Source organism: Rhinopithecus roxellana, chromosome 14, assembly GCF_007565055.1.
Source record: "Rhinopithecus roxellana isolate Shanxi Qingling chromosome 14, ASM756505v1, whole genome shotgun sequence".
In the NCBI taxonomy this organism is placed as follows: domain Eukaryota; kingdom Metazoa; phylum Chordata; class Mammalia; order Primates; family Cercopithecidae; genus Rhinopithecus; species Rhinopithecus roxellana.
In genome coordinates this window covers 106001876-106024354 of record NC_044562.1, presented here as the reverse complement: position 1 = coordinate 106024354, position 22479 = coordinate 106001876, and the positions used below count along the sequence as shown (strand labels likewise).

The 22479-nt window shown below is 41.0% G+C and overlaps 1 protein-coding gene across 2 annotated transcripts; it reads left to right on the top strand.

Annotated features, from left to right (window-relative positions):
* The first annotated feature begins 366 nt into the window (after positions 1–366).
* Positions 367–21079, top strand: DAPL1 (death associated protein like 1). Of its 2 annotated transcripts, XM_030916631.1 has the most exons (5): positions 373–480; positions 9650–9737; positions 12417–12477; positions 13068–13167; positions 20790–20922. In XM_030916631.1, exons 1-4 carry the CDS (start codon positions 423–425, stop codon positions 13149–13151), a joined length of 291 nt encoding a protein of 96 aa, XP_030772491.1. In that variant the 5' UTR covers positions 373–422; the 3' UTR covers positions 13152–13167; positions 20790–20922. The 2 variants fall into 2 exon arrangements, with proteins under 2 accessions (XP_010351673.1, XP_030772491.1); XM_010353371.2 differs by lacking the exon at positions 13068–13167 and having other exon boundaries at positions 367–480; positions 20790–21079.
* The last annotated feature ends 1400 nt before the right edge of the window (positions 21080–22479 follow it).

The window sequence follows — 22479 nt, the reverse complement described above, 5'->3', positions numbered from 1 at the left end:
ATGTCCTGAAACAAAGAACTTGTCTTGCCCTCCTTGCCATGCTGGAATATGACAAAAGCCTGTTACATTGCAGGTGAACTATACACACTTGAGGGATCAACAGTTGGAGAGAAAAAGAATTCCACTGAACTCCATCCTCCCCCTTTCCTCCTGTGGAAAAAAAAATAAGAATATCCTGTCTCCTGTAGACATCTATCTTGCCCTCCCAGATGAAGGGAAGAAGAAAGTCTTTTTCTAAGAGAAAACTTGCCAACGAGATGCAGGTTTCCCAGAGAGCTGGATGACAAGCCCCGTTGCTGCTCAGCAATGCCCTTAAGGGGCCCTGCCCCCTGCCTGTATAAAGCTGGGTGCGGTGGTGGGACAGCCACAGCTGGCATTCGGCCTCCAGAGCACCAGCACTGGCAGTGGCACTGGCACGCGCTATGACAAATGAAGTGCAAGACCTGCTCTCCCCCCGGAAAGGGGGACATCCTCCCGCAGGTAGGCTGCCACCTGCCCTCAGTCCTGCAGGCTGTTGCTGCACCCCTCTTCCACCAATGCCTTCCACGGAGCACCCCAACGGACGGAAGCTTCTCTGCCTACCTAGTATTACTTTAGCACCATACAGCCCGACTTCCTCCTATGCCTTTGATGCTTCTTGGCTTGTGTGTAAAGCCACCTGGGGATTTGTCAGACCCCCCAGTGAGTTAAAACCTAATTACCTATGGGAGTGTATGGATTTGGTGCTTGTGGAAAGGCATAGGTAGAGAGGTTGTACCTTTCCTCCCTTGAGGCAGCGTTCCTTTCCTGGGGCCCTGGCTGTAGGTTAGCAGTGACATATCCACACCAGGAAGATGATTTGCTACCATGGAAACCTTTCTCTTTAGAGGTTCCAGCTGTAAGACTCAGTCTCCCCAAGATGCCTGTACATCATCTGACTTTCTACCCACGTGAAGCAGCTTCTGCACAGAGGACAACAATCACGTTTCTTTCTCCCTCCTCAGGCTTTGGGGATGTCGCTTACCTGTCAATAAGCTGAGAAGTACTTTTAAATAAAGACACAGGTCTTGAGGAGGCTGACTGGAAAAGGTAGCTGTCAAGGTGTTTGCAAAGCATCCATGGTTGTCTTTTTTTTTTTAATTTATGCTATCTATATTGACCCTCGGGAATATGGAAATTAGTTGTATTGTACTTAACCATATGTCATATAGGTTGGCTGAGGTGTAAAGGCCTATTTTTAGTCAGTTTTACATTCTTCCAACTGCCTTCCTTCTTTTTTACTGAAGAAAGACCTCAAAAACTTGACTGCTTTGTTCTTGCATTTCTCCATTTACAAAACATATTTACTGTCTAATTCTCTGGCACCTCTAGGCCATGGTTATTTTAATAATCTTTGCTGCAGAGGGTGATGGCAGTATCCTCTTCACAGAGAGTCAAAATGCAACATTGTTTTGGTGGCTTTCTGGCAGGTAGCCTAGCCAAAAAGAGTTTCCAGTTCTAGACATCGTGCTCTGATCTCCTCTAGCAGATTACTGATATTTTATATTTGTAATCAAACGTAGCAGTATTTAACATTACCTATTTTTAAAGTTAATGATGTTAGCTATTAATCTGGAAGTATATATGCAAGTCATTGAAAGAGAGGCTTCTTGCATAGACAAAGACAAAAGAAAAAAGAACTCCATTCTCATTATGTCATTTCCACTCCAATCCTTCATAAAATGTCTAAGCTGAAACCTGTTTTGCTAAGCAACACTTACGCACAAAGAACAGACATAAACTTAACCAAATGAAAGTTTGAATGAAACCACCGGGAACTTTCTGTCCCCACCACTAATGATTGCTAATTACTCTGTGTACATAGCACACCATGACTCCATCAAGCATGCCACAATGCCTCTGGCATGACAATTAATTATTATGAACTGTGACACTACAGATAAGAGGTTTTGGATAATTAGAATGGAGATGAAGGCAGACTTTTGCCTCCCCGCTGAGCACAAGGGAACAAAGAAGTGTCATCCTTCAGCCTGTCTTGCCACTAATTTTAAGTCTGAATCTGTTTGTGGTGGTGCAAAATTTTATTTATGGAATAAAAACAAGAGCCAAAATTCTATTAATTTTCACTTGCTTTTATAAGCAAAATACAGATCCCTAAAAGTGGGAAGACGAGGTGATTTGGTAGGGAGGGTGGGACATACATAGCCTTTGGGATCAGACAGACCTGGGTTCGAACCTTGATTTCATTTCACATATTCGAGCCTGAGTTTCCTCATCTCTGAAACAGGATGCAATAAATAACATCTATCTAGTAAGTTTGTTGTAATGATTAAAAGAGATCACCTCTGTAAAGTACCTGGCACCTGAATGTTAGCCCCCTTAAAATGCAGGCTGGTAGAACACATTACTATCAACAGAAATTATCCTCCCCAATTTCAAGACATCCTGATGCTGGAGCGGCATAAGACACTACTGCAGTAGTTGGAACAGAAGAAAACTGCAATAGAAAAAATGTGTGCCTATCCCATCACAGTTAAAAATGAAATCACTCAGCCAGCACAGTAGCTCACACCTGTAATCCCAGCACTTTGGGAGGCTGAGGTGGGTGGATCACCTGAGGTCAGGAGTTCAAGACCAGCTTGGCCAATATGGTGAAACCCCATCTCTACTAAAAATACAAAAATTAGCCAGGTGTGGTGGCATGTGCCTGTAATCCCAGCTACTTGGGAGGCTGAGGCAGGAGAATCACTTGAACCCAGGAGGCAGAGGTTGCGGTGAGCCAAGATCACGCCACTGCACTCCAGCCTGGGCAACAAGAGCAACACTCTGTCAAAAAAAAAAAAAAAAAAAGACTCAGAAGTCAGCTAGCTGCACCTCTTTCCTACCTATATACGGAGCACTCAGTGGTTTTGTTTTCATGTATATTAATATAATATATTGCACCTCTGTTAGCCCTGGCTATATATTTATGCTATGAAATGAGACTACATAAAACACAAGGTGGCCTGGGCTCCAGTAAGCAGAGCAGGGAATTTTCTGCTTTCTTGATCTGTTTCACTCTCACTTTCGGAAGAACCCCATTATATGAACAGCAGCACCAAAAATGTGTGAGTAGAAGGTGATCTCAGGAAGCCAGATATATGATGAATAGAAAGAAGAGCCGTGGTTCATGACTTTTTCTACATTTCCTGCACTTTTTAATTGGGGCTAAGCCAAATGAATCAGAGCCATGAGAGGGGTTACCGCTGAATCCCTAAAGAGAATATGTTTTATAACTCATTAAAGAGGGAAGGAAGTTGCAGGGGGAGTATGTCCAATTGTAAAATTAATGCAGAAAATGGGAGACAACCATAAACTGTGTATGGACCACGGTCATTTGAAAATCCTCACACACTCCAAAGGCTTGAGTCTCTTAATTCCATCTGCTCAAGTCAACTTGTGGGCATTGGAACAGGACAGAACCATGAAGTCAGAAGAGAGAGGTTGTGAGATTCAGCTCCTCCTGCCCCAGGGGACACGGATTTGAGGACTGCAAGAACAGCTGCCATTCGCTCAATGCTGACTGCATTGGCACAGCAGAGACTTCTAGATGTGGCAACAGCCCTGCAGATGGGTGATGTTTCACAGAGGAGCAAACGGAGACTCAGTGAGATTGAGGGACTTGCTGAAAGCCACACAGCTAGTGAGCCCTCTTGCTCTAAAACCTTTTCTGTTTGCTCCACAACTTCTCTTGATGAGGGTTTTGGGGGTCTTGATTGGCAGCCTAAAATTTCCTGATAAATTAACCGTGAATACAAAGTAAGCTTTTTTTTTTTTTTTTTTTTTTTTTTTTTTTGATACGGGGTCTCGCTCTTTTGCCCAGGCTGGAGTGCAGTGGCACGATCTCGGCTCACTGCAAGCTCCGCCTCCGGGTTCACACCATTCTCCTGCCTCAGCCTCCCGAGTAGCTGGAACTACAGGCACCTGCCACCACGCCCGGCTAATTTTTTGTGTTTTTAATAGAGACGGGGTTTCACCGTGTTAGCCAGGATGGTCTCAATCTCCTGACCTCGTGATCCACCCACCTCAGCCTCCCAAAGTGCTGGGATTACAGGCGTGAGCCACCACGCCCAGCCCAAAGTAAGCATTTTGCAAATATCTAAACTTTTCATTAAACCTTCAAATAGATGTTCTCATTCACAAGGCAGAGTTTGCACAAACCTTTGTGCTTTTCAGCTTTTTCACATACATTGTCCATGTATTTGTGAAGGACAAAGCCTAATTTTTTGCAGGCTTATGTTTATCTTCACTACTCTCTACCAAAAACTTTGAAAAAGATTGGAAAATCTTAACTGGAAAATTATTATTTAGAATTCTAAACTAAATGATGTATTTTCAAAAATTTACAAACCACAAAAACAGTCACAAGAGTGTAATTCTCATGCAGAGATGGGAAAGAAAAGCTTCATTTTCCCCATATAAATTTAGGTTTTCTAGTGAAATTATCTAAAAGAGCATCTCCCTTTTTTACATTGTCTATCTCTAGTTCATCTTCATTAGTGAAAGGACTGAAAGTCTTAATTTACGTATTTGTACTCAAAATTCTGTTAAAATGTTAAATCAGTTCATATTTTACTTTGCCCAATTCCAACTGATCTTACTGAAAAGGTTCAAAAGGCAGGATATTCCCAAATATGGAGTTACATAAAGAATTTCAAACTTAAATGGATTGATTTGGATACAGTGAAACTTTGAAAAGATCTCTTGAGTCAGAGGTATCCAGTATAAGCAAAATGAGCAAGAACCTGATTGTGTTACATTGTAAATAATGGCTTGTCTAGACCCCAGGAGATCATTGTGATCAGTGTTCCAGCAGAGATTTTAAGATGACCCTCTCACAAACTGACTCCACCTGGTTCAGTCACCCCAGTGTAATGAGAGCCCAAATCTATATCAGTGCATCCATCTGTAGTCTAGGATATTATCTTCTGTTTCTTTCTAGTATACATAGATGACTGAGTAAGATTAACTACCAGAACGAGTTTGGTACAAGAACTGTGTTCTGGAAATCCAATGTGTGGTTCCCTTATGCTTCCTAAATTGCTGAATTAGAGCCCACAGCCCTATGACAGAGAGGATTTAAAGACTGCTGGATGGAAGTAGGAATCTTATGGGGAAGACGTTTTCTTCTTCCCCCTAAAATGTCTACCTTATTGTTCCTAAGGATGAAGAACTCCCATGTTTATGGTTTAGCTGGGTGTGGTGGCACGCACCAGTAGTCCCAGCTACTCAGGAGGCTGAAGCAGGAGAATCACTTGAACTCGGGAGATGGAACTTGCAGTGAGCCGAGATCGCTCCACAGCACTCTAGCCTGGCGACAGAGAGAGACTCCGTCTAAAACAAAATTTATTTTGGCATTTATTTCTTTGTTCAGTGCCTTATGTTCTTTCCAAAGGGAAAGAAGTGATGGATTTTTTTTTTTTAGAGGTAGATGAAAAGAGTTGAAATTATAATAAGGACTTTATAATAAACATAATCTAGTTCAACTTCCACTGAATTCCCCAAAGTTCTCCTAAGGTGTTCATGACAAGAGAACTTCTTTCCTTCGCTTTAATACATTGAGGTACAAAAAACTCATTATTGTATTAGGCAATCTATTTCATGTTGAATAACACAAGCTGTTGCAAGTAGCCAGATTCTACCTTTCTGGAACTCTTAGTCTTTGATCTTCGTTCTCACCTCTGGAACCACATAAAATAAATATAAATAATAATTAGTAATTAGTAAGTGCCTACCATGCACCAGGTTCTTATGTCACCTCTATTTTCTGGCAGCAATAGTCAGTATTATTCCCTATTGAAGGACGTGGAGACTGAGTCTGAGAGCAGTTTTAAGTGTCTTGCTCACAGTCACAGAGCTTAGGAGGAGTAGAGTTGTCCAACCCTACATAACATTTCCTCATCAGTAAATTGCTCCTCTGCCCTCATGACAGCCCTTCAGATCTTTGAAGATGATTCCCTAAGCTATCTTGAGTCTTTGCTTCTTCTGGAGTTATCTTACCAGATTCCCTAGCTCCTCATGTAGCATGCCTGCCTTCACTCTGGTCACTCTCCTCTGAAGATTCCCAGACTGTCAATGCCCTTCTAAATGAGTGGTGCAGAGCTCAATATTCCAAAGGTCTTATTTAAAGAAAGAAAGAAAGAAAGAAAGAAAGAAAGAAAGAAAGAAAGAAAGAAAGAAAGAAAGAAAGAAAGAAAGAAAGAAAGAAAGAATGAATCTCACTCTGTCACCCAGGCCCGAGTGCAGTGGTGTGAGTGGTGCCATCTCAGCTCACTGCAACCTCCGCCTCCCAGGTTCAAGCAATTCTCCTGTCTCAGCCTCCCAAATAGTGGCTGGGACTACAGGCAATTGCCATCACACCCGGCCAATTTCTGTATTTTTAGTAGAGACAGGGTTTCGCCCTACTGGTCTGATCGGTCTCGAACTCCTGACCTCAGGTGATCCACCTGCCTCGGCCTCCCAAAGTGCTGGGATTACAGGTGTGAGCCATTGTGCCCAGCCAGGTCTTCTCATCTTTAACTAAAACAATTTTGCTTCTATAGTTGGTGATAATAGTTAGTCCAGGCAGAAGAAAATGTGTAGGAATAATAGCATCAGGTAAAGCAAAAGGAACACTAACAAGAAAATAATTATAGCACACCATATATAAAAGGCACTTGTCATAAGGAGAATGAAAAATACTTTTGGGAGGTGTATCAAAGGCCCTAGAGCTCTTATTTGATTCTTCTTATCATCAAACAACAGAGCTATGAGCAGACACCATCTCCCATACAGAGGCACACACTCCTCAAACATTCTTTGGGAAAAAGCCCATCCCTTGATTTATTTCACCTGTGTTCCACGGCTATTCAGAAATGTGTCCATATAATTTCATTTTTGTTGCTGATTACTTTGTATGCCATATGTGTATATAAATAATTTACATATACAAAGAATGTATATATATAAATTAAAGCAGATAATGTATAAAGATAGCATTTTCTGAGGCTTATATATATAAATCAATATTGCTTTAAACTTGGTAATTCAAATAACCAAATGGAGTTTATTCCATGAATGCAGGAATGGTTAAATAGTAAAACATCAGATCTCCTTAGTGATACAAAACCCATAAGAGATTGACAAGGTCACATAAAAACACTAAATTTCTGACTGGCAAAAACATTATCAATAAAGCCAAAAAGCAGTAACTGGTACAATATAATATTTTATATTTGCAATGTATTTCATGGAAAAAGAGCTCCTATAAATCAATAAGAAAAAGATAGGAAAAAGACTAACAATCCAATTGTAAAGGACAAAAGATTTGAACAGCTTACAGGAAAGGAAATGCAAATGTCTTCTAAAACACAGCACCAAGCTCAACCTTTAATAAAAAATGAGAAATGAGAATTAAAACAGTGAGATACCTTTATCTATTTTGTAACTTATTGGCTGACAAAACCAAACACTTTGTAGCTCTCATTGTTAACAGGGGTATGGAGGAACAATCATTGTCGTCGTGGCTGGTGAGATTCTAAACTGGTGCAAACTCCGCTAAGGGCAGTTTGGCAAGATTTAACTAAATTCCAGACACGCATACTCTTATGAACTAACAAGATCACTTTTAGGAATTTCCCCCACAGGTATACTTGTATTTGTACAAAATTATATATCTAAAACTGTTAGGACAGCAAGAGTCCAAGAGCCAGAGTGACACCATTTTAAAATCACCTCCATCTTAGAATGAGGGAGGCACATTCCTTGCCAGTCACAACCCCATGGTGCTAAGATGTTTACAGCTGAGGAAACAGCTTGGTAATGCCTGCAAGAACAAACTCTTACAACCACAGAAAGTCCAGATGTGCCAATACCCATAACAATAATGCTTTCAAGATAATAACAGTTACGCTTTGATGTACTCACACACCGACCAAATGTCAAGGATGGTTTTCTTTACATCAGTAGAATAATAAATCTTGTCATGTTGTCTGCTCACCTGCATGTCGTCACAGTTTAGTCTTTACATAGACAAGGCCCCAATATAAGAAAAACTGAAAAACATTGTTTGTGCACTCGCTTTCTGAGGACACCCTACTCTGTAATGTTTCTAATAAACTTACTTCACTGAGCTCTGTGATTTGCCTTGAATTTCTTCCTGTGCAAGATCCAAGAACCCTTTTTGGAGTCTGGATCAAGACACCTCTTTCTGGTAACAAAAGGATATTCATTGCAGCATTGTTTGTGATAGCAGTAGATGAGAAACACATGAAATGTCCAACATTAGGGAGCTGGTTAAGTAAACACAGGGTGTTCATATAATAAAATGCTAAAGCAGATGTTAAAAAGAAAAACACATAAATGATATATAGAGATATAGATGTAGATGTAAATATAGATATGGAACTTTCTCTAAAATGTGTGATTAAGTGAAGAAAATAAACAAGACGTAGAGCAATGTGTACCTTATGCTACCATTTTTATAAAAAATAAAACCTAAGTGTATGTGTAGAATAATTGTGGATGAAGACACAGGAAGCTTGTAACATTAGCAGTATCTTGGGAGATAATCTAGGAAGCTGGAAAATAATGGTAGGAGGGAGACTGCAGACCTTTTTATGGCTTTTGAATTTTGTGCCTTATGCAGATAACATAACCAAGATGATAAATTAAGTAATAATTGTAAAGAACAATGATGAAGTCAGTTCACAAGGGCACAGAGAAATACAATAGATTTTCTTTATTTTTCACTTTATTGGACCACAGTTTTAGAAAATCGCCAATCTGGCATTTTCATAAAAAGAATTAACAGGCTCAAACAAATCCATGTCCATTTAGCTTTTTCTCATTTGAGCTTGTCAGATTTTAGATGTGCAAATTTCCTGGGAACGGAAAAAAAGCATTTGCTTTGACTTGTTATCTGAAATGGGTTGTTCCTTTTCAAAAGTTGATTTCATCTGACATTGTTAAACACTTGAATTGCTGTTAGGTCATCTGTAGCCTAATTAACACTAATTGATCACTTGAATGGCAGGATTATTAATGCAGTTTAATTACTCATTAGAACATCTGAGCTTGGCCCACACTGGAGGTTTGGGGTCTGGATGGAAGGTGGGTATCTGGTAGACTCAGAACCACCTCTGTTGAGTTAAATGCCTTTTATCGCTGTGTGCCCTGACTTTTGGCTCATTTCTCAGAATCTGGCTTTTGAAAACTTCGGTTAGAAAAAGAAAAATGCAAGCCACGCACAACTTTAATCTGATGGGAAAACAGAGGGTCACATTGTAATTGTCGGTTGCTATTGTGGGGAATGTAATTGGTTTGATAATAAGAAAAAATGTTTTTCAGTGAAATGCCTGAGGGAGTATGTTGTTATTCTCTTCCCTAAATCTAAGGTGTAACCTTCTGCTTTTTCAGCCTTGGTTCCACTTCTCTGAGCATAAACAAGTAGCTCTCAGCCCTTCCTCCACCCACACCTGGTTTGCCAATAAAATATATATATTTTTCTTTTATTGTGTTGTTTTATACAAAAGTTTAGATCTTTAAAATATAAGTTCAAAAATTATTTTCAAATCTAAAGTCATACCTTTAATAACAAAGCAAACCTTCTCTCACTATTCTAACTTCCTTGCTGATTTTTATCTGTTTGTAGTAAAAGCTGGAGGAATGAGAATTTCCAAAAAACAAGAAATTGGCGCCTTGGAGAGACATACCAAAAAAACAGGATTCGAGAAAACAAGGTAAGGACTCTTAATTTTTCTCCATCACCTTGAGTTTTGAATGACTCTGCCTCCAGGAGTTATTTTAGGACAAACCAAGGCTTCCTGTGCCTTTGGAGGCCGCCAGAGAAGGGGGTGGGGATGGAGGGTGTGATCTGTGGTGACTTAGGGTGAGGGGTGGGGAAGTTAGGTGGCTACCCTCTGGAGGGCTCCCATCAGCACCCCCACCCATTCTCCTCCTCTCTGTGTCCAGCCCAGCGGCTTTGCACTTAATAGGCACGGTCCTAAATGCATCCAAACCTGACACCAATCCTTTTATCCTATTTTCAGATCAGTCTTTAAAATATTGTTCCTAGGTTGGCCCTGTTTTCATAATACACTTTCTGCTGAAGTAAATGTCCTGAATTAAAAATAAATGTCTTTTTTGTCTTAAATCCATCACTGAATTATTTAGAAAGTAATGGCCACTATATTTGGCACAGCTGGAAGGCACATAGGTACCGAGCAGCCTCCCCGCTGCTCCTTCCGCCATAACCTTGACGCCTGCGCTGTTCTCAGAACTCAGCAGAGAGCTGTGGGCTGGATCAGGAACGCAAATGGCCCAATCACTCTAGGCATTGGGTAAGGAAAACCAGAGTATTTCAAAAACCAAGAAACACGCCGAACTGGTTCTTTCTGAGGAGTGTTTCAAAGACTATTAATTTTGCAATGGTTTCCACAGATCAGTTGATGAGTAATTCAAAAGGAGCTGAGTAGAGGATGCTCCAGGCACCTCCATGAGAGTTAAACCATCTCAGAAAGAGAATAGAAATAGACTATGGCACTTCTTTGACTCTTTTCTATAAAATTATTTTAAAGTCACTTTTAAAGATTTCTTCCTAATTTCTGGGAAGACGTTTTTTGAGGATTTGCTTCCCTCCACCTTAGAATGAAATGCTGATTTGCCCCATTAGCAGCCAGTCATTTGTTACTGCTGTATCAGAAACTAGCCATCACATGACAAGAGGGAAGCTGTACGTCGTCAAGGGTGGAGGTCACACGTTATTTATCTTCTGACCCAGCATCTAGGACAGTTCCTAGAATAGTGAGTGCATTCTGTCAATGACATCAGACTTCGATTGAATTGCAAGCTGATTAATTTTGAGAACTATTCATTCTGTATCTAAAACCTGACCCAAGCATGTGCCCTGCTGATTGTGACATTGGTTAACCTGCCTGAGCCAGGGGCTCAGGAACTAAAGCGTCTTGTCTTGGAAATGACTTACTAGTGGGCAGCCAAAGGACAGGTCATTCATTTCTCTGCATCTCAGAAAAATGGGATTTACTATTAATTCTAACATCCACTGAACAATGTAGGTAGGGGAGTTGGCTAGAGAGTAATAAGGTGGTGATTGGAATCTTCTTTAAAAACTCAATTGTTTTCTAACAGTCGTTAAATGACAGAAATTGGACTTTTACAGAACTTAAACAGCAAAAGATGGCTCTTGCCCTAAGTACCAGGGACAGAAACAGGTTATGTGGATCTTGAAACTTACAGACTTTCAGGGCCATTTTAAAAGAAAAATAACCAAAAATGACCAATATGAAATGGGTAGGGCCCCTCCCAGGGCCTTGGGAGGAGCAATTGTGGTAGGAGACCCTGGAATTAAGTATCATCTCCACATGTATCCCCCTCTGCTATTTACATCTCCTAGCGGGGCATGTGCACAGGATAGGAAAGCCTTGTTTTCATGGACAAACACTCCTTTTTATGTCATCTTAGAGAATAGCTTTTTAAAAATGTGCTCTGGACCAGAATTTTCCAAACATCATCAATCCATGTCTACTTCCTAATAGCTTCTACAAACCAACACAAACCATCCAGAAAAAAAATATATGCCAAGTGCAGAGTTTCTTCAAGACATTGATATTGTACTGTAGATTCGGCCCTGATTGAAACTCTCCTACAAAATAACTTGGCCTGAGAGAAAGAAGCCAGATGCAAAAGAGTACAAGCTACAGACGGTTTATTTTATGAAGCACAAAAACAGTCAAAACCAGTCTTTGAGGCTACAAATCAGGGTAGCAGTTATCCTTAGGGACAGCTGGTTTGACTAGTGGTTTCAATTTTATTCAATCTATATGTTTATAGTATGTGAATGTTTCTGTGTGTATATCATATTTCAATAAAAAGTTAAAAAAATAATAATAATAGCTGGGCACAGTGGCTCATGCCTATAATCCCAGCACTTTGGGAGGCTGAGGTGGGTGGATCACCTGAGGTCGAGAGTTTGAGACCAGCCTGGCTAACATGGTGAAACCCCGTTTCTACTAAAAATACAAAAAATTAGCCAGGATGGTGGCACACGCCTGTAATCCCAGCTACTTGGGAGGCTGAGGCAGGAGAATCGCTTGAACCCAGGAGGTGGAGGTTGCAGTGAGCCGAGATTGCACCATTGCACTCCAGCCTGGGCAACAAGAGCAAAACTCCGTCTCAAAAAAAAAAAAAACAAAACAAAAAACCAATAATAATAACTTGGCCTGCAAAGCTTGTTGTGTGTAGCACATAGATACACAGAGGCAAAATCTGTGTCTTCTAGGTGTTCCTAAGCAGAGTGGAAGCATAAAAGGCCGGAGAGACAGCCCTCTGTATAAATCATGTGGCCTTTTCAGTGGGAAAATTTTTTAAGTCCTGTTCAAAGTTTCTTTCCATCTTCACAGTGCCATTGCAAATGTTGCCAAAATACAGACACTGGATGCCCTGAATGACGCGCTGGAGAAGGTGAGCCGTGGGCAAATCATATAACGCTCCAAGTCAGTCTGCCAAGCAGATCCGGCTGCATGGGTGAATGCGCGGATGACCACTGAGGTTTTTTCCAACCCAGGGGTTTTATGTCCTTGTGAAAGAATTTGTTCTCGGTCAGAGGAACACAAAGTGATTTGAGTGGAAGAAACTGCGTCTCTCAAATTCCTAAAGTATCCATTTAATAAATCCTTTCCAAAATAAGATAAGAAAGTGGAAATTGTGATACTGAATTTGCAGAATGGTACTTTGCTATCCCAAATATTTCTTGGAAACATTGGCATGTTTTTATAAAAGGCAGCCTGTGGAGTGGGGCTTCAGCAGTTTTTGATCTTCCTCCCTGCCCCTGTGTTCCTATAAGGAGATATTTGATTTGAGGAGAGGGTGGGTGGTAGAGGGCTGCATGGTCTAGGGTTGGAGGAAGGCTGGGCACCAGCTGGGTTTATCCAGTAAAGTCTGCTTAAAAAGCTAGTTGACCAGGACTATTTTTATTTCTATATTCTGAATTCCTTCTTTTCTTTTTTTCCTTTTTTTTTTTTTTTGAGACGAACTTTGCTCTTTTTGCCCAGACTGGAGTACAATGGCGCGATCTCGGCTCTCACTGCAACCTCCACCTCCTGAGTTCAAGTGATTCTCCTGCCTCAGCCTCCTGAGTAGCTGGGATTCCAGGCACGCACCACCACCCTCAGTTAATTTTGTATTTTTAATAGAGACAGGGTTTCACCATCTTGGCCAGGCTAGTCTCAAACTACTGACCTCAGGTGATCCACCCACCTCGACCTCCCAAAGTGCTGGGATTACAGGTGTGAGTCACTGCGCCCGGCCATATATCCTGAATTCCTGTTAGGTAGTTCTAGAAACTCAGAAAATTCTTACCAAGTAGACAGTGGTTTGATTTTCTGGATTCAAAAGTTTGTTTTCAAATTTTGTAGGTGAGCTGAGCGAGGGCCCTTATTCTATGTCTAGTAGGCAGGTACGTTACAGTCAAGGTAATATAGAGCCACTCTTTCTGCTACTGCCCTGTTTATGGAAGGGGTGGGATAAAGCATCCTCTGTAGAAGGAAGACTTGCTGTTGCAGCCAAAATCAGATGCCTGAGGACCAGCAGCTCAGCCTTTGAAAAAGATGAGTGCAGCTGGCCCCTGGGCCTCCCATTTGGCACTGGCTTCATCACCGTCTGTATGGCCTTGAGCAAGTTACTTATCCTGTGGTTCAGTTCCATGTGTGTACAATGGAGGAAGGAAGAGTGCGCGGCTTATAGGGTTGTTATGTGGAGACAATGAGCTCACAAACGTGAAGGTCTTGGGAGTCTCAGCACAGAGTAGCCTCTTTGCACTGTTAGGGTTAGTAGCATTGGTTTTTATGACAGTGAAATAAGACAGCATATCTAAAGTCCATGTTGTACAAGGTAAGATCTTGATGATGAGCCGTAGCTACCGAGCCTTCTCACATGGGAGCCTTGGTTCTGCACTCAGGTCAATTTAGGGTGAAGTCAGAAGTGACTCTCTCCCTTCCTGGCTTCAGAGGCAGGGCTGGTGCATGATACCCTGCCAGGGTAACACAAGCTGTCTGCTCCCACGTCTTACATTCTCTTGCTTCTGCCCACTAAACACCTCTTCCTTAGGGCAAGAGAATGCTCACAGTTGTAAGTGGAACTAGATAGACTAGACATGTTCCCCTAAAATATTTGTTAACTCAAAATAAAGTATTGAAAAGGAATGGTCAATAAAGATTGGTCATGCTGTGTATTAGGTACGATGCCAGAGTTTACATTGTGTTCTTACAGACAGATGATATGCTTATGTCTTTGACATATCACTTCTTTATTTCAAAGGTAAAAAGAATAATCTCTTCCCTAAGTAACAATACTTAACAATAATAATCAGTTGTATTTGGAAACCATAAGAGAACATTGAGATGGTGTGCTGTTAGAAATATTTTTAACAGGCTAGGCACAGTGGCTCACGCCTGTAATCCCAGCACTTTGGGAGGCCGAGGCAGGCGGATCACAAGGTCAGGAGTTCAAGACCAGCCTGGCCAATATGGTAAAACCCCATCTCTACTAAAAATACAAAAATTAGCCGGGCATGGTGGTCCGCGCCTGTAGTCCCAGCTACTCGGGTGGCTGAGGTAGGAGAATTGCTTGAACCCGGGAGATGGAAGTTGCAGTGAGCCGAGATCATGCCACTGCACTCCAGCCTGGGCGACAGAGTGAGACTCCATCTCAAAAAAAAGAAAAGAAAAGAAACAGAAATATTTTTAACAGAAACTATACCTATTTTTAAAAATATACCCCTGTGCTCAGCTCAGTGTTTAATGGAGTAGGACTGTGGCTAAGATTGTACAGGTTACTGGTTAGGAGAGCAGGTCCTGGCATTAGCCATAGGCTGCCCAGTTCCTGTGCTGGCTGTGTCTCTCACTAGCTCTGTGTCCTAGGACAGGTTTCTTCACTTTTTTGTGCTCTTCTTTCCTTATCTGTAAATGGGAATGTGAGTACCAGTATCTACTTCACAGGGACATGTTAAGAGTAAAACATAATACATGCACAGTGCTAGGACACTTAGCCCTCAGCAAGTGATATCTTCTGTTCCCAGGCCTGCATCCTACCATCACTTGGGAACCCAGGTAAAGTGTAAGGCACCAGCAACAAAAATAAGCTCCAAGAGTGAGGGACTACCTCAAAAACAAACATTGGTAGGATCCATGTGTTTCCCTATAGCTAAGAAAAATCCCACCGAATCCATCATTCAACCAGAAGCCTAGTAAGATTTCACAATAAAGGACAACCTGGGGTTGAGATCTGCTGACTACTAGATCTACTGAGATCAGCAGTTGTGTGGGGCTGAGTAGGAGGGGTTGATTAAAATGACCAGAGGGAATTTGGGGAAATGATGGGACGGTTATTTATCTTGATTGTGGTTGTAGTCACAAACTGTATGTCCTTGTCAAGACTCATAAAGCAGCACACTAAAAAGGGTAAGTTTTACTTTAGGTAAATACTTTGATTTTAAAAACTGAATAGCCATGCTGCTATAAACTATACAGGGTGATTCAAAAAATATAGGAAACAATATATAAAAGATACAGAGACACAGGTATCTTTTAATACATTTGTCCTGCATTACAATGATTCTCCTCACAATATGTATTGCCACAGAGACCTAACAATATGCAGTTGGTCAGAATAAATGCAGTGGCAGAATTGAGAGTCACATCCTCTGCATTTATTAACATGTGTCCATGCCCTCAGTTACAATCATGTCTAGTCCCAAGAACCCATGTTTTTTCTCATACTTATTTTAAGAAATGAACTCTCTAAAGCAATCCCTCTCCATAGGAACTCATCAACCATTCAACCACGGCAGGAAAATTCTCTCTGTATGCTATTCATCTCTGAATTCCTACTTTAAAATCAACATGGGGTTTAAGATTTTGGAGATTGAAAAATAATCTCCAAAGGGCTGGAATTGTGTAAATCAAAGTGGGAAGCAGCCTAGAATCTACGCCCCCTGCCCCCCAGTATTTCCCCACCTCTCCCCTCCACACAGACTGCTTTCTCCCACCCTACCTCATTTCTCCTTTCCTCCCCGCTCTCCAGCCAGCCTTCCCCACCTCTTGAAGCCCTCAATATTAAGAGAATTCATGTTGCCCAGTGGCAGAATACATGACATGGTATTCCTGCAGAAAACAGGTTATGTAACCCAAAAGCTCTCTGGGCTAGAAATCTGGGAGACCTGGTCTTAGATCAAGTTCCACCCACTACTTAGAAGTTATTTGACCTTTTAGATGTCACGTAACTCCCCTGGGATTTGTGCTCATTCATTTACTTTTAAAAAATTATTTTAAGGCAGGGAGTGAACAAGACTGATACTGCCAAATATATTAATCCTCTGGACAGCCATGGCAATTAAATTTGGCAATAGTTGTGAAACTTCTCAGACCATAAAAGTATCCAGTTTAAACATCCATAATGGAGTTGCGTTATGGTGTGGAGGGGGAATGCTGAAGCCCGGTTAAAGTTGGGGCTCCTTTCTTCAAGCTGCCAGACTCTAGGTCACCACTGCCAAAGCCAGTGAGATGTATGTGAAATGGGATCCTGGGGGAGAGAAAACTATCAAAGGCATCTGCAGATTTTAAAAGGCTTCTCTTGTTCTGTAGATTAATATCACTATAGGAGTATCCTTGAATTTCATTGACGAGAGCTGAATGTTTTGTTTTAAGCAGTTTGCTTAACAGGGTGTGGAAATTTAAGTGCCAACATTCGAGTTGGAAGTTAACACCCTGGAAAGATGAATGAAAGCCCTGCCAATCTGCTAACACCACCCAACTTCAGGCTCTAAAACAAAACCTGCAGCTGATTTTCTTGCATCTAGAATTTCAGCGCTCTAGTCATAAAGACCTCCATTACAATTCTTTTGCTTTTTCTCCGAAATGAAAAATATAGGTTCTGAGGTCACAGCTACCCAAGATGAAGGTAAATCTCAATGTGGAAGTTTCTACTGATCCACTTTCTGAGTTCAATGTGTTGCCCCTGTAATGGAGCCACAGCAAGGCAGGATCCTTGTACATACATGGCTTTGAATTATTTCTCTCGTGGAGTTACCCTGCATTCTCTTACCCTAATGAATGACACAAGAAACACCTTTCATTCTACAAATACTATCATTTTACAAAGACTAATGATGAAAATTCCACAGCTTCCCCAAAGTTAAGATGTCAGACTAAAACACAGCTGGTTGTAGCTTATACTCTGGAAAGCTGTTTCTACTTATGTGTAGTTTAGACTTGAAAATAACCTTTTCCTATCTCCATTGATATAAAATCTACAACAAAGAATTAGTACATTGAGGAGTTGACCATTTTATTGACAGTTTCATCAATTCTGACGGAAGATTCTTTATAGACTCTCCACCCATAGCCTCAAGTCCTACATGAGGATGCCCCTGACTGAGGCAGGTAGGGAGATGAGATGGAGAACTTTCCTTTTATCATATTTTCAAGTTGCTATGGAAACCCTGGTCCTGGAACTCCAAAACCTGTACACTTGTAGCTTAACAATTATGGGCAATTTGTCTATTATCTTTGCCAGAATTATTCCTACTTTTTTCTCAATCCTGTTGATTTTCTTTTCTTCTCTCGAACTTTCCCAGATCCGTTCAGATGGCCAATGGGCCACAGGAGCTGACTTTGTTTCCCAAATATTCTAATCTGTGAAATTCCTCTTCTGGGAAGTAGTTGAGCGGTGCTTTTAGAACTCTGGTTGAATGCCTCAGTTAAAATGTAACCCTTAACACTTCTGTATTGCTGGTGGGAATGTAAAATGGTCCAGTTGCTGTGGAAAACAATATGGTGGTTCCTCAAAAAATAAATATAGAATTGCCACATCAGACTGGACGCAGTGGCTCACAACTTGAATCCTAGCACTTTGGGAGGCTGAGGCAGGAGAATTGCTTGAGCCCAGTTGGAGACCAGCCTGGGCAACATAGAAAGACCTTGTCTCTACTAAAAATATAAAAAATTAGCCCAGCATGGTGGCACATGCCTGAGGTCCCAATTACTCAGGAGGCTGAAGCAAGAGGACCACTTGAGCTGGGAGTTCAATGTTACAGGGAGCAGAGATCACACCCCTGCACTCCAGTCTGGGTGACACAGCAAAATCTCAACTCAAAAAAAAAAAAAAAAAAGAGAGAGAGAGAGAGAGAATTGCCATATGATCCAGCAATTCCACTTCTTCCAATATAATCTTCCCATATATTGGAAGAATTGAAAGTAGGGACTCAGAACAGATATTCCTGCACCACTGTTCATAGCCACATCATTCACAATAGCCAAAAGGTGAAGAGATCCTAACCAAGTATTCATCAATGAATGAATGGATAGACAAAACGTGATATATATATATATATATATATATATATATATATACACACACACACACACAATGGAATATTATTTAACCTTAGAAAAGAAGGAAATCCCGACACATACTGTAACATGGATGGACCTTGAAGACATTATGCTAAGTGAAATAAGCCAGACACAAAAGGACAAATATTGAATGATTCTACTTATGGGAGGTACCCAGAGTAGTCAGATTCATAGATATAGAAAGTAGAATGGTGGTTGCCAGGGGCTTGGAGGAGGAGGGAATGGAGAGTGATTGTTTAATTGGTTCCAAGTTTCAGTTTAGGATGATGAAAAGGTTCTGGAGGTGGATGGTGTTGATAGCTGTGTAATAATGTGAATGTATTTAGTGCCACTGGACTAACTGTACACACACTTTAAAATGGTTAAAATGGCAAGTTTTGTATATCTTAGCACAATTTTCTTTACATGCCCAAACAATGTAGCCCCTAAATTGTGGAGATCACCCTGGAGGTGATCAAATAACAAATTAGTGCCAAATTAAGCAGAAAATATCTTCGATCACTTATTCTAACACTACTCTCCTTTCCTTTTTCTTTTCCTACCTCCACCCATCATCTCTTTCACACTTAAGAACAACAATCAGCATGTGGCTTTCTTTGTTCCAGTCCCAACTTGTCTTCTTACCCCACCTCACCTTGGCTAATTGCCCACATTTCTATTATATCAGAGTTTGTTTGTTTGTTTCCCTTCTCACCCCCTTTTACCTTCACTAACTTGTCAAATTTTTATTCCTACCTGCAATCTCTCAAATGTGATTTAAAATTAACCTGAAATAATTCATCTATTTTAGTTGAGACTAAAGACACCCAGTCTGGAAGTAAACTACTGAAGTCAATTACCTCTTAAATTTCCTTCTGGATCTAATGCTGAAAGAAAACCAAAGCAAAACAAAACATTCTGCCCTTAACACATTGTAAAATGCACATCATATGGTCTGATGATAACTGATCTGACAAAAAAAAAAAAGTCATCAGGTCTTTTTTAAACTCTAATGCAACATTTATGATCAATATCTCAATTATGTTTTGTTTCCAACTGCTAGAATGTTGGCAGAGATAATCCTTGGGCTGAATTTTTGTATAACTTGTACCTGCTCATTATAAAAGAAAAAAAAATAGTACTGATAAATAAAGCAAAGAAAAAGACCAGGCATTACCCGTAATTCTATCCCCCAGAGGTAACCATTCCTAACACTTCAGTGTATATTCTGCCAGTGTGTTTAATTTTTTAAAACCAAGAAGAAAGGACTTTTTGGAGTCACATTTCAAATGAAAGGGACTGCTGTGTGCCTAGGGCCTGGGCAGAGATATTTGAGAAGAGATGTGAGGCACATATCTGGCTTAGAAGAGTGCAAACAAACCATAAACAGTGTGATGGCTGGGGTCATGAACAGTTTATCTCTCCTCTTATTTAGAGTGTCAAGGCAAGGGCATCTAAGTTCAATAGTGATAAGTTAAATTCCTACTGAGTTGAGGCATCCCTTCCTTGCTGGCCAACGGAGGTTTCTTTAGGTACTTTTATGAATTGATGGGCTTGGAAACCAAGACAGTTGGTTTTCAAAACCAAAAGGTCACTGGGTCCAAATTCTCCTCCTAGGAAAACCATGTCTGAAGTGGTCAGCACCATTGAGCATGCTTTCTGTCTTAAGTTATCATTAATGTAAATTCCACAAGGTCTCTGGGTTCCATATGAAATGTCTCTTATTGTCAAAAAGTCTCAGCCTGTGTTAATAAGTCTATTTAAGCTTATTTACTTACAGATGTCTTCTGTGGAGAAGACTAATCAGAACTTTTGTTCCCTGAGGCTAGTAAGCCAGCCCTCAGCCTTCTCTTCACTGGGATATTTAGATTGAACCATATGGAATGGCCAATATCACACCATTTTTGACCTTAAAAATAGCAAATGTACATACTTAGACCTAATAAATAACCCTAACTCTTCTTAACTTATTTCAGAGGTTCTTTATTTCTTTTGACAATTGAGGAGTTTTTTGTCCCCCCTCTGGACCTTCTCCAATGTCTCTGTAGCCTTCTTAGAATTCAGTGATTCATAGATGCATACTAGTGCCAGAATAATTGCTAACACCACAGAGAACTGTTGCAGACATACTTAACCATTCCCACTTTTTAAAATGTCAATTGGAGTTTTTTAAAGTTAAAGACAGTAAATGAGAGAAGACCCAGGTTAAAACATACTCCCATGGGTTTAGGGCTAGAAATAGTATGGGGAAAAAAAGAGATATTATCAAATAAATAAACAAAATTATGAGATTCCCTTGATCAACGATATTACTTTCTACTAGTTTAATATTTCATGATCAAGAAGATCCAATATGCCTATTTTTTCTTCCCTTCTCACCTTTAGCTCAACCATAAATTTCCAACAACAGTGCACATGGCGCATCAAAAACCCGCACCTGCTCTGGAAAAGGTTGTTCCACTGAAAAGGATCTACATTATTCAGCAGCCTCGAAAATGTTAAGCCTGGATTTAAAACACAGCCGTCTGGCCAGCTGCCTCAAACATCTGACAGCTTAGCAAAAAGGGCCAAAGCTTTCCATAGGCGTGCTGCATTTGCTTGGTAAATTAAACAGCTTTTGTATCTTCCCCTTTGACTTTAGGTAATAAAGCATCCAAACTTGTAAATCTAACACATCCCTGTGCCTCTTTTTGGTCCAGGTCAGAATCCCATTGATGTTTGCATGTGTAATTCTGTAGACTAAGGGAAGCATCCAGAATACCTGACTGTTCCATCCACCTCCCTGCATAAGCACTCTTCTTGATGCTGACCCTGAATTGTACCACCCTCATTGAGTTCTCCTTGTAGGCAGAGGTTGGAGAGGAGTAGACTGGGTTTGGAAAAGGCCAATATCCAATGCAAACATAAGAAGTGACTCTTCTCAGTTTGTTTGTCTAAGGATGTTCAAGTTTTCACTTGAGGTGAAATGTCTTTTCCAGTTTCCCACATAAGTACATAGTTTGTTTTCAAGGCTCAATGTGGGAAAATGAAAAATTAAATTGATTACAAACATATTATTTTCTGCCAAGCAATCAAAGACAGAAGGTAGAATTATAGCTTCAGTGAGAGAGTTGCTCAGGGCCTCCCAGAAAGCTCCAGAACAGGACATCGTGGTTGGGCTACAGAAGTTATTTTCACTGGCGGTGGGGTGGGAAAGAGAGTATTGCCATAACTAAGCTTGCACTAGCTCTTCTCCCCTCTACCCCATACACACACACACACACACACACACACACACACTTTTCATGAATTCACACGTAAACAGTCAAGGGCATCCTCAGGTGACAGCTGGGGACGGCCATATCCTTTCCTCACAGAGGTTGGCTGTCACTCACTGCTTCACCATTCTGCACCTCCAGTTGAGAATGCTATTGGACCACTAGCCCTTCTCTTTACCCAGGGTGCCAGCACTTCAGTCCTTCATTGAACAGGTTGACAACTCTTGGAGTATGACCTGGTGCTGAACCTGTCTCTGATTCTTGGAAACAAGAGGCACTGGCTAATGCCCACTTGGATGTGGGGATGCATCCACCTCCTCCCCTCCATTTTTTGGCTCTTTTTCGGGAATAAGGGAATTGCTAGAGACAATAGCAGGCCTTCAGGCAATGCCAGCATGAATCAGTAAGACAGTTATTACCACCTCATTTTGGCTTACCTCAGTTTCCAGTCCTCTGGGACTGTTGTTAGATATATCCCAGGAAGATAACTGTTGTGAGGAAAATGGATGAAGTTCAAGGTCAGCCACTGTTTTCCAACGGGACAGTAACACAGACCAGATGGTGGGTACAGGTTGGAACATTGGACTAACATTGAGGAGACGGAGATGCTACTACTGACCCTCACTGGTTCTGCAACCTTAAGCAAGCCACTCAACTTTTCCAATCCTTGCCAATTGGGGACAATAACACCTGACTCCCCAACTGAACCCTTTCAGTGTTGCGTACTGCAAAGAAGATAAAATGACTACTGAGATTGGTTAAAGCTAATTAAAGAGTAGTGGTGAGAGCAAAATGGTGCTGGGATGCCTATCCTAGAA

What these genes read in the sequence shown, in the direction of transcription:
- DAPL1 (XM_010353371.2), top strand. Translation starts at nt 423, where the DNA reads ATGACAAATGAAGTGCAAGACCTGCTCTCCCCCCGGAAAGGGGGACAT. An exon ending in ACAGGATTCGAGAAAACAAG is followed by an intron (nt 9,738 to 12,416) that starts GTAAGGACTCTT and finishes CCATCTTCACAG; the next exon opens with TGCCATTGCAAATGTTGCCA. An exon ending in TGAATGACGCGCTGGAGAAG is followed by an intron (nt 12,478 to 20,789) that starts GTGAGCCGTGGG and finishes TCTCACCTTTAG; the next exon opens with CTCAACCATAAATTTCCAAC.